The sequence below is a fragment of the Sebastes umbrosus genome, chromosome 14 (assembly GCF_015220745.1).
Source record: "Sebastes umbrosus isolate fSebUmb1 chromosome 14, fSebUmb1.pri, whole genome shotgun sequence".
Taxonomy (NCBI): Eukaryota; Metazoa; Chordata; class Actinopteri; order Perciformes; family Sebastidae; genus Sebastes; species Sebastes umbrosus.
Window position 1 is genome coordinate 6,377,684 of NC_051282.1, and position 12,565 is coordinate 6,390,248.

A 12,565-nucleotide genomic window follows, 5' to 3' on the forward strand; every position below is an offset into this window, starting at 1 on the left:
TAGCAGGCTAAGCAGGGAATTCCAGAGGTCCCTCTCCCCAGCAACGTTTTCCAGCTCTACGTTTTCCTCTTCCCTGAGGCGTTCCCAGACCAGACCAGATATATAATCCCTCCAGCGTGTTCTGGGTCTACCCCGGGGCCTCTTACCAGTTGGACGTGCCCGGAAAACCTCCAGTTGGAGGCGTCCAGGGGGATCCTGATCAAACACCCGAACCACCTCAGCTGGTCCCTTTAGAGGTGAAGGAGCAGCGTCTCTACTCCGAGCTCCCTCCAGATGCCTGAGCTCCTCACCCTATCTCTAAGGCTGAGCCCAGCCACCCTACGGAGGAAGCTCATTTCGGCCGCTTGTATCCGCAATCTCATTCTTTCGGTCACTACCCAAAGCTCATGACCAGAGGTGAGGGTTGGAACGTAGATGAACCGGTAAATCGAGAGCTTTGCCTTCCGGCTCAGCTCCCTCTTCACCACAACGGTCCGGTACGGCGCCCGCATAACTGAAGACGCCGCACCGAACCGCCTGTCCATCTCCCGCTCCATTTTACCATCACTCACAAGACCCCGAGATACTTAAACTCCTTCGCTTGGGGCAAAGACTCACTCCCATCCCGGAGGGTGCAATCCACTGGTTTCCGGCAGAGAACCATGGCCTCAAACTTAGAGGTACTGACTCTCATCCCGACCGATTCACACTCGGCTGCAAACCGCCCCAGTGTGAATGTGATGGCCTGTAAGTAGCTGGTGCAGCCATGATGCTTAGTGGTAATGAATCCCCTAGACTAGACAACAAATCCTTTTACCAGTAGCCTACTACCTGTATGTGCTTTGTGTTCAACTCAACCTCTCAACAGGAACGAGTACTTTCTGTTATTTTTGTCGGATTCATGAACTTTCCAGAATGAAAAGAAGAGAGTCGTAAATCACTGGGATGAGCGCAAATGTTTCCACTATTACTAAAGCATTTTCATCCCACCCAGACACATCTTGGCCTCGGGTTGTTGCCACCCAGAGTGAATTACATCTCTTTGCATCCCTTGGCTCTCCTGTCTTTCACAGTGAAACTTGTCTGCATTGACTTATAAGAAAGCCTTCCAACTTGTTGGAATGTCTCTTTCTTTCTTGGTTTGTTTGACCTAAAGCGTTTTGATCGTCTTTCCAAAGTGCACGAAGCGAGCTGGAATCTCTCAGTCCAACACAGAGGGGTTGGAAAGGGTTAAGACGAACAGGCAGTCCTCACTTTAATCTTCATAATGGGAGCTAAAGAGGACTAATGATACCTTCTCTCTCCTCCTCCCATGCCTCCCTCCATCCCTTTCTCCCTCCCTATTTCCACACCTCCATCCTTAACCCCCTGACCCTCCCTTCCTTACTGCTTCTCTGACTCTCTCTCTCTCTCCCTCTGTCTTTCTACTTCCTTTACTCATTCATCTCTCTCTCTCTCTCTCTCTCTCTCTCTCTCTCTCTCTCTCTCTGCCCTTCATCACTCCATGCTTCCCTCCATTCTTGCCTCGGTTCTCTCCTTTCTCCACCTCTCCATTAGCATCCCTCCATCCCTTCCCTCCTCTGACACAGCCAGGCGTTACCACGGTGACAAATGGATTCTTGCACGCCGCAGTGTTGCTGTGTGTGTGTGTGTGTGTGTGCGTGTGTGTGTGTGTGTGTGTGTGTGTGTGTGTGTGTGTGTGTGTCACGTAGAGTGTGGATTTCTAGCTAAGCACTGTGGGTACATGTGTGGTACCCATTTGTTTGTGTATCTATATCTATCCAGGCATGTGTGCTCAGGAGAACATGTCTGGTCTTTGTGTGTGTTGTGAGGGTTGTTGCTCTGTGACAGTGACTGATCGCTAGTCGTGGTAAACGATGCAGAACTTTCTTTAATAGGAGATACAAGAGGTGGTTAAAATCCTGCCTAATGGAGAAATATTACAGAGAGGGATGGAGGGAGGAAGATGGGGGTGTCGATAGAGAGAGAATTGATATGGAGAAGACACAAGGAAAGATGCCGCAAAGGAAAGGGGTGGAGAGATGAGAAAGGGATGAAGGGACAAGATCAGAAGAGAAGGGGAGGTTATAAAAGGAAAGGGAGAGGTGGAGGACATACAGTAGGTTCTTGATGTGTTTGAGTATAAGGAAAAACTCCCCCCCCCCAAAAAAAACAACATCATTTTAACGGGGGAAAAAAATGTTAGAAACCTCAGGAAGAGCAACAGAGTAGGTATCCCCCTTCCAGGATGGACAGACATGCAATAGATGTCGCGTGTACAGAGTAACAACATGATGAAAATACAACATAGACAATCCATATTACAAAAATTAACACATATAATGTGAACATATGCGAGAAGGTGGATCCAGGAGGATGTCAGGCAGTTTTAACTAGTCTATCTGTGATGTATAGCGTATGGTTTGCAAAGGGTTGGTTGGCTTTTTGAGGTTTAGTTTGAATTGACCTGTTGAGCTCACAACTAGATGATTAGATTAGAGAAAGTGCAGTGATGGCCTCATTTTGCAAGCATATTCTTCTGATTTAAAACGTTATAACATTAATATTGGGGATTGAAAAATGTGTAAACCTCCATGATTAATGTCTGAATTAGTTTATTTTACATTATGTTGCAAACGTAGGGCTAATTATTTTCTCTCTGATTACTCCAAATTTGGTTGGACAGTAACAATGTATGTTGCTGCTATATACGGTTTATATATTTTTTTAGTAAATAGTTTCATTTACATATAGTACAATTCATGTGTGAACCTACAGTATGTCTGACTGTGCATGTGTGTGTGTGTGTGTGTGTGTGTGTGTGTGTATGTGTGTGTGTGTGTGTGTTGATGGATAACCCTCATCAGTGGCCCCCCCTCCCGTTGCCACCTCCAGTAACGAGGCGAGGGATGGATGAGCAAGAGTGGGGGGGGGTTGAGTAATATGAGAGGACGAGACAGTCTTACACTGGGAACACTTTAACTTCATAGTCACATTTCATATCCGCTATGACTCACAAGGTTCAGATACAAAAGCATGAGGCTCTGGCTCCAGTTTTAATTGTATTGTAATAGCAGATTTTTTTGTCCACTTGGGGGCAGTGAAAACTGTAAACACTACACTGACATAGAGCATTTTTCAAACCGCCCACTATACCCTCATCCTACTCACTTGAAGGGCCCAATTCCAAACCACCCCTACTCCCTCTTGGTTCCACTTGGTTCGCGTGGAGGGTCCGCCTTATTAAGTGCCATCCCGAACCAGTTAGCGGGGAGAGGAAGCAAGCCTGCATCGATGCCGACTTAACCAGCTGCTCTTACTGATGACGTGCAACGCCGTTTAGTGTTTGTCATGGAACACGCTCCGTACAAAAATGTAACCTCCATGCAACTACCGGAACAAAAACCTAAACTGTTCAGTCTAAGATAGACATTAAATATTGTCATACAGACGTTAACAACTTCAAGGTTACGTTGCATTTATGATCAAATATATCTAGCCTAGAAAACGGTAGACATGTTCATTTGATTGTAAAGTGTTGTATAATTATATACATTAAAACATATATATACAGCATGTATTTATCATTTTTTACCCCTATCAGCAGCTTTAACCCCATAATAATTTTCAACTGTGCAATATTCTGGTTTCTTCTGGCATTAATACTGCATTGATTTATACTTTACATTTAAAGAAATATTCTTATTTATTTATTTATTTATTTATTTATTTATTTATTTATTTATTTATTTATACTATTATTGAATTTTTCATCATTATTATTTGCACTGTTATGTATGGTACTATACATAATTTACATATTTCTTATTCATATATAACATAACCCAAGAAGAAAACGGTAGACATGTGTTCCTTTCATTGTAAAGTGTTATTGTATATTTACAGGAACTGTTGTAAAAAAACAAGCAGCTCATAAACATCAGAGTTAAAAAGAAGAAGAAATTGACAAAAAAAGAAAGAAAGAAATGCCAGTATGGAAGTATTATTAATCTTAATACTGTGAACCTTTTCACATCCTCTTTTTTTTTAAACAATTACATTGTACATATTTTTCAACAGTAGGCTTATTTTTAAAATATATATTTTTTTTTCTATTTTATCTTTATTTTTCTTGTTTATGCCGTAAAACACCAAAACCAATTCCTTGTATGTGAAACCTACTCGGCAATACATTTTTATGTGGAGTGAATGAGTCTGCCACCTCACTGCCCACACTGTGACTTATTATTAGTGCTGTGCATAACAGTTGCCGCTTGATACAAAACCATGGTTACAAAACGTTACGACTTTCTGTCGGAGAGAGAAAAGTTTGTCCCCAAAGCTTGCTGCTGTATTTATACCCTCCAGCTATGAGTGTTTGTTCACTCCGTCACGGAGTGGGAGTGGGGAGGGTCCGGTTTGAGAAAGGCCCATATTGTCACCTTTTAAGTTAACATGGCTGACTTATTAGCAAACAGTTATCTATTTACACAGCCAGCAAACATGGAGCAAAATTATTATCCTAAATAATTCATCTGAAGTCATATTTGTGTCCACCTGGTCAATGTCAAATCAAGTCCAGTACTCTCTCCCTATAGCTCTTTGTTGGTCCTGAAGAAATATCTGGCTCTTAGATGCTAAATGCTATTCTAAAATGATGTGTTTGAATATTTCTGCATACTGGGGTCCCTAAACAGTCTTGGAATTACATACATTGGGTATCACTGTAAAGCTGAGACTCTTGTGGATCCAATGAACCCAACTGTATTCATGTGTGATGATGTTAATCCCCAAAGGAGACATTTCATTGACCTCACCGTATAAAATGATCTGTGGTGACCTCTAGGATAATCACAGCCTCATGAAACTTTACAGTCACAAACTAGAGACCTAGAGCATTCAGAGGATGGATGGCTTTACTAGCTAGATTGACAATAAGGGGGTTTCTGAGCAGTTTACACAACAGAATTGCACGCCAAAATGCAATCATTGCTGAAATCTCCAAATGTCAAAAGGTTCTGAAACCAAATCACAGCATGACTTTTTCAATGGTGTTTCTCAAGGTCTTGGTGTCTTGATTTGGTATTTTGGAGGGATTATTGATCATTTTTATCAATTCTGCAGTGTTCAAAACATTTAACATAAATTAGCCCCAAATTTGTGTAACAAATGGTATCAACCTAAAAATTGCTGTAACAATTTATGAGACATAATAGTTCATGGGAATCACATACTTCTATCATAATGTTCTAAACCCTTATACAGTTTCACAATTTATTTTGATTGATTAATGAATTGATTAATTCATTTTTATTTCTTATTAAAGACTAGAACAACTTGACACACAGTGCTAAGCTGCATCTCAAATTAATCTTCAGGTTCCCAGCTTTCAGATGATGTACACCACTTCAATGGGACATCTACTGTTGACCTGCTATCTCCACCTGAACATCCTCTGTCCCCACCCTTCTAAAAACAGAGAGTGGAATGATAAGGGGTTAACACAAGTAGTCATGTGGTCTATTGCTATATAGAAGATATAGAAATATGCTTGCATGCTCTGACCATTCTCTCCATAATATTCTTTGTCTTCAGTACAGCAGGTGGTGGGGATGCACTTCACCAAATTCACCACAAGATGGCCATACTTGACCAAAGCATGTGCACCCAGTGTCTTACTGACAGGTCAGCTGTTTCCATGAAAGGTAAACTTTCTTTCTTTCTGTAAGTGATACAGTGGTACCCTCAGGTGATATATGTTAATACGCCACAGAGGTTCTCCTACTGCTAAACTGTGTGCTTCAACGATGGTTGGTGTATATCCACTGCTCTTAACAATGAAATGCTCCGACTGTTATCTTTATGGATGATATATTATCTGTGATTGCGCGTTCCTTTGTATCTTGTGTACATCTGTGAATCCTTTACCAGCCTCATTTTATTACAGGAAATCAAAGACAAAGGAGCAAAGAGCAGCCTATTTCCTCTCATGAAAAACAGTTCCAGTGATCTAGATAAAGACATGAGGACATGTGGATTAGAATCACAGCAAGCGCTATTGTTCCTGATTTGCATGACGCGCCGCCGACATAGACGGGCACATTTTTCCGTCAGCATGTTCATCAGCTTCACCTCCCATGGAGATTCAGTGTAAGCGCCTAATGAAACATCACTGAGTTTAAAGGGGTACTGCAGTGATTTAGCACTGGACTTCCATAATATTGGGGGACTCACAAGAGACAAATGAAACAAAGAATGATATAAATTGAAGAAACGAAGGCCGAGATATCCTGACGTTTAGTTACTAATTTATGACTTGCTCCACAAACACTGGATCCAAAACAAAAGGCCTCTTTTCATCAGACCCTACCTGGCTGGTAAATGCCCACACCTTTAACTCAATGCACTCCATTAGTAACGTAGGCTTTCTCTTAGTCTCAAATTTGAGATAATCCTGATGATGAAAATCAGTGGAGTGTCTCTTTAAGATATTCAGTCATCCAATATTACTACTTCTTGTTATATTAGATAAAGTTATCATCAAAGTACAAGAGATACAGATAAGACAGAGTAAACACTTCCAAGATTTAAGGATACGATGTGTGTGCGTGTGTGTGCGTGTGTGTATGCGTGTGTTCGTGTGTGTATGTGTGCGTGTGTATAGTTTTTGTGACCATGCCAAAGATTATAACTCGGTTGCTTATTAGCTCCTGTCCTACTTCCTGAAGCAGTCACAGTTGATATGAATACTGTACTGTATAATACTGAGAGCAGTTTATTCAGCAACACCATCATCCATTCACAGTTGGAAAGTCCCATGTGGAATTCATGAAGCAACAGGTGATCAATGTGAAACCAAAACGTGTTTTTGTAGAGTATTACAATGTGCCTAAATGCCTTTGAATTGTTTCTAATACATGCACTGTGGTGCAGCGGTTAACACTGCTGCCTCACAGCAAGACCTAAATGCCCCAAACCCTGGAAGGGGTTTTGAACACTTCTGAGTGGAGTTTACATGTTCTCCCCGTGTTAGCGTGGGTTTTCTCCGGGTGCTCCGGTTTCCTCCCACAGTCCAAAGACATGCAGGTTAGGTTCATTGTTGACTCTAAATGTCCCGTAGGTGTGAATGTGAGCGTGAATGGTTGTCTGTTTCTATGTGTCAGCCCTGTGATAGTCTGGAGACCTGTCCAGGGTGTACCCCGCCTTCGCCCAATGTCAGCTGGGATCGGCTCCAGTAGCGTTACTTAATCACAGTATGTATTATTCTGGTGTACACTGTTTATATATAGACTTGCTGCTATTAATCATACCGTGTCACTTTATCTTGTAACTTGTCACTTTAACTTGTCACTACCTTGTAAGTTTGTCTTTAATTGCTCTTGTTCATTCTTGTATAGTTTTGTACAGTTTCTACTCTTTTACTAGTATATTCCTCTTATTTATTTTCATTTATGCTTATATTCTTATTTTTTTATTTCTCTATTTATTTGCACTTATTCTGTCTTTGTGCTGCTGTGACACCTGAATGTCCCCTCTGTGGATCAATGAAGGCATATTTTTATCTTATCTATATAATCGAAACACAGTAAGAAATCAAACTAAGGTGTGAACTTGCCAAGAATAGGATGAATGATTGATGAATAATGAGCTCTGTTATGCTTGAGTTATGCTTGCTCTGACTTTGAGGTTAGTAAGTAAGATCACCTGGTTAATGTGTTGACATGACTGTCGAAATAATCCAAAGGACTCATTTTGATGACAGTCAAGCTACAGGCTATATTAGATTAGATTAAGTCTGGGTTGGAGTTGTGGTTTAAGGTGAAGATTAGTTAGTCAATAATGTGAGTTCAGCCAAAGCCCTCACAAGTACACTGAGGTTTGTGTGTGTGTGTGTGTGTGTGTGTGTGTGTGTGTGCGTGTGTGCGTGTGTGTGTGTGTGTGTGTGTGTATCAGTGGGAAGGGCCAACCACAGCACCTGTAACTCAGCACCTCGGAGAAGACAGACGGAGGAGTGAATGTGGACAGGAAACTAGAGAGTACCAGAATAAATGACGGTAACCATGCTGTGGTGTTGACTGTCAACAGCTTTTAGCTCTCTTTTGTAGGATGTTATGTGATTTACTATTGCCACCTTCAGGAGAGACTTCTAAGCCCTGCAACAGGATGAATAAAACCAAGCAATTTAACATTGATTCTCCTTCAAACCTGCTCACCTGAGATGTATCTTCACTTCCACTTCTGCTTTTACTGTAGTTCTGGGTGAAGAATGGATTATGGGCTCTCCTCTGAGAAGAAACGGGAATTAAAAACCGTCAGGTGAGACTTAAGTGTCCGTTTTCCTGCTGAGACAGCTTATCATTAACTTGCCCCGTAGCAGAGACCTCTCAGCAGGACAGTGGAAGTTGAATGCAGTTTCACAAAGCGGTTTTGTGGCTAGAAGGCTGAATTCAGTAGTTAAACAAGTTTTGGAGTGAAGAGGATGGAAACTAATCCTGAACCCTGCTGAAGTCAACCACAGCTGGAGAGAGACAATATAACTTTCAAACAGGTGAGTTTATAGACTGCATTGCAAAGCCAGTGATGGAAAGTAACTAAGTGCATTTGCGAAGTACTGCTCTTAAATACAAGTACGGTATTTCCATTTTATGCTATTTTATTCGTCTATTCTGCTTAGTTTATCTGACTAGTTTCTTCTCAGAATAAGATTTCATGCAAAATATATATAAATATATATATAATCGCAATTAATCGCATGATTGTCCATAGTAAATCACGACTAATCATACGTTTTTTTCATTCAAAATGTACCATGAAGGGAGATTTGTCAAGTCTTTAATTCCCTCGCAGGTACTGCATTTAACATAAAAAATATGCTCAAATCATAACATGGCAAACTGCAGCCCAACAGGCAACAACAGCTGTCAGTGTGTCAGTGTGCTGACTTGACTATGACTTGCCCCAAACTGCATGTGATTATCATAAAGTGGGCATGTCTGTAAATGGGAGACTCGTGGGTACCCATAGAACCCATTTACATTCACTGATCTGGAGGTCAGAGATCAAGGGACCCCTTTGAAAATGGCCATGCCAGTTTTTCCTCACCAGAATTTAGCGCAACTTTGGAACGTTATTTAGCGTCATTCGCGACAAGCTACTATGACATAGTCGGTACCAATGGATTCCTTAGGTTGTCTAGTTTCATATGATGCCAGTATCTTCACTCTAGCTCCTCAGACATCGCTACAATTTTCATAATTTCTTTGCGTGAAGTTCAACGTGAACTCTGACTAGCAAATTTTTGCTGTTTGCAAGCTGTCTCGGCATTACTGACCTCTGATGGAGGAAGCTATTGTAGCTTATTAGCTGTGTTGCACCAACTATTTGTAGGCCATAGCATGTTGAAAACAAGTCATTGTATATTATGGCAAAAAAAAAGTCATGGTATATTCTGTTGGAAAAAAGTCATACTATAGTATGTCGTAAAAAGTCATAGTACTGTATGTACAACAAAGATATTACAGCATGTAGCCATCATGACTGCAGATCCGTTACGCCTACATAACACCACAAAAGGAACACTGAAACTTAAAAATGTTATATTTAGTTTGTTTTTTGCACCACAAGCAACAGAATGGGTGCTCCCTCCCACTCCCTCCCACTGAAAGGCAGTCAAACACAGAGCGGCTTGGAAGTCGATACTCGCCGTCACTTCAAAGTTGTATAGAATCTACATCAAAAGGGACAAAGGGAGGCAAACAACAATCAACTAGCTGAGCGTATCACGTCTTCATGAAATAGAGAAAGAGAGAGAGAGAGAGAGAGAGAAGAAAAGAAACAATAAAACAATATGGGTTAGTTTCTGTTTACTCAGCTGCAATGAAAACTTGCCCCGGGGCCAGAAGGCAATCAGGAGCTGACCTGCAGTCAGATTGCATACCAGCTGGGACAGTTAATGAAATAATGAAACAGTTAACCACGTTGATCTCTGCCAGAGGTCTCATCTTAGCATTGGTGGATCATTTCTTCATTATTTTTATTTCTTTCCCTTTCTCTGTTAAACTTATTGTTGGTTACTTATCATGTAATGGCCTCATAGGAAACAAACATTCATGTTGGGACTTAAACACAATATGGTATGGTATACTATAAAGTATGTGGACACCCTTAAGCACATGCTTTTTGGTCTGTGGTTGTTTTTCATGGTTTGATCTCAACCCATTTGTTCCAATTGGTGCTGTCAATTGATTGAAATGTTTAATCACGATTAATCACAAAATAATCACACATTTTTTTATCTGTTCAAAATGGACCTTAAAGGGAGATTTGTCAAGTATTTAATACACTTATCAATATGGTAGTGGACAAATATTCTGCTTTATGCAAATGTAGGTATATATTTATTATTGGAAATCAATTAACAACACAGAATAATGACAAATATTGTCCAGAAACCCTCACAGGTACTGCATTTAGCATAAAACCATATGCTCAAATCATAACATGGCAAACTGCAGCCCAACAGGCAACAACAGCTGTCAGTGTGTCAGTGTGCTGACTTGACTATGACTTGCCCCAAACTGCATGTGATTATCATAAAGTGGGCATGTCTGTAAAGGGGAGACTCGTGGGTACCCATAGAACCCATTTACATTCACATATCTTCAAGTCAGAGGTCAAGTGACCCCTTTGAAAATGGCCATGCCAGTTTTTCCTCACCAAAATTTAGCGTAACTTTGGAGCGTTATTTAGCGTCATTCGCGACAAGCTCTATGACATAGTCGGTACCAATGGATTCCTTAGATTTTTCTAGTTTCATATGATGCCAGTATCTTCACTTTAGCTTTAAAACTGAGTCGCTACAACAACCTAAAGATCACAAGTTGCGAAATTAGTGGCGTTAAAACAAAATTGCGTTAACGCATTATTATCGTGTTAACTTTGACAGCCCTAATAATACATACATACATAAATACTGTACATATCCATTAGCCTGACATCCTACAGTATATATGTTTCTCTTTCTCTCCAACACACACACACTCTCTGATGTGACACACTGACACACACACACACACTGTAACCTGAGCATGTGTGCATCCTCAGCATATGGAGGCTATTGAATTACACTGAAATATTAACAGTGTGTGTCATGGGTGGATAGGACTCGGACACGCACACACACATATTATAACAAACACATAGAAACACCTACATACTCATATAAAGAGAGAGATATGTGCACCTGCATACATACAGTGTTTGTGTTGCAGATTATTATTTTTTAAGTGTCTTTCTTAATATGTTTTCTCTTACCCAGCCTAATTATTTTTTTTTATCTTAACCTTTTTTTTATCCCTTTAACCCCTCTCCTCAGCCCTCCCTTCATCCCACCATTCATCCATCATGGCAGAGCCGTCTCCAGGCTGGTGGAAGCTCACTTTCCTGAGGAGAAAAAAATCCCAGCCCAAGGTTCTGTATGAAATCCCCGCAGAGTTTGTTTCCAATGCCGCCACTGGCCAGCACGGGTCCGGCACAGTCACCGGAGCCGCCGCCCACCCAGAGGACGTGGTGCACGGCTCTCACCTGGACGCCAGACTGGAGAGGATCATGGATAAAACAACGGCCAGCAAGGGGCGCCACGTCAAGGTGTCTCACTCTGGGAGGTTTAAGGAGAAGAAGAAAGTGAGAGCCACTCTGTCGGAGAACCCGGAGATGTTTCCAGGAGGTGACCCTGCGAGAGACGAGAACCAGAGGGCTGGGAAGTGACAGGACACATCAAAATAAATAGTGATGCATTCATAAGAGGAGTTTAAAATGTGGCGTCTGGGAACGTCAGTTGATGCAGCCTAAATTTGGGAAAACTCGGAGCCTTAATATCTTCTTAGGAGGACAGCAATTTTCAAAATGACCACTAGTCATCAGAACAAGTGAAATTTAGACTTTAACTTCCGGGAAAAACATGTGCCTTGTTTATATTATATTCTATAGAGAAGTTTGAGGTTTTCCCATTCACGTTCAACGCAAGAAACATCCAGTGGCCTCTAGAGGAAGAGCATCTTGAAGCACTGGTGTCAGCTGTGGTGGTTGCTGCTTCATCCACTTGATAATAGAACAATGGTGATTTATCCTACAACCTTTCCAGTACAAGATCTTCAACTCTCATCTAGTCCACTGTATTGTTTAGATGCACCGGTATCAAACTTGTGACCTTTCCGTTACTGGATCTAACTAGTATAGACTGGCTGTGTAGGATAGCCACTGTGACTGGACCTTTGGATCTCATGTGAGACTGCAACTGTACAGCGATGTATCTTGAACTCAGGGTAAGGATCCAAAAATATGTGTTGGAAGACTTGGTAAAATAAAAAATTAAAAAATTAAAATTTTTGTAAAAAGACAAAAATAAACACGAAGTCCAAATGACAGGATAACCTCTCTTGACAGGGTGTCTCCCTCTTGACGGGGTCTCTCATCGCCCTGAAGGTGATTCTTTCACAACAATGACCAGCTAGCTGTACATTATCCCGCTTTTTACACGGCTACTTACTGAAGAAATCAATAATTTGACACAAAAACGTTCCGCCAG

General features: G+C 41.2%; 1 protein-coding gene across 1 annotated transcript; it reads left to right on the top strand.

Annotated features, from left to right (window-relative positions):
* The first annotated feature begins 7,758 nt into the window (after nucleotides 1–7,758).
* Nucleotides 7,759–12,565, top strand: prr15la (proline rich 15 like a). Its single transcript, XM_037791352.1, has 2 exons — nucleotides 7,759–8,527; nucleotides 11,354–12,565. The coding sequence occupies exon 2, from the start codon at nucleotides 11,383–11,385 to the stop codon at nucleotides 11,743–11,745; it is 363 nt and encodes a 120-aa protein (XP_037647280.1). The 5' UTR covers nucleotides 7,759–8,527; nucleotides 11,354–11,382; the 3' UTR covers nucleotides 11,746–12,565.

Coding starts and splice junctions, on each gene's coding strand:
- prr15la (XM_037791352.1), top strand. CDS start 11,383: ATGGCAGAGCCGTCTCCAGGCTGGTGGAAGCTCACTTTCCTGAGGAGA.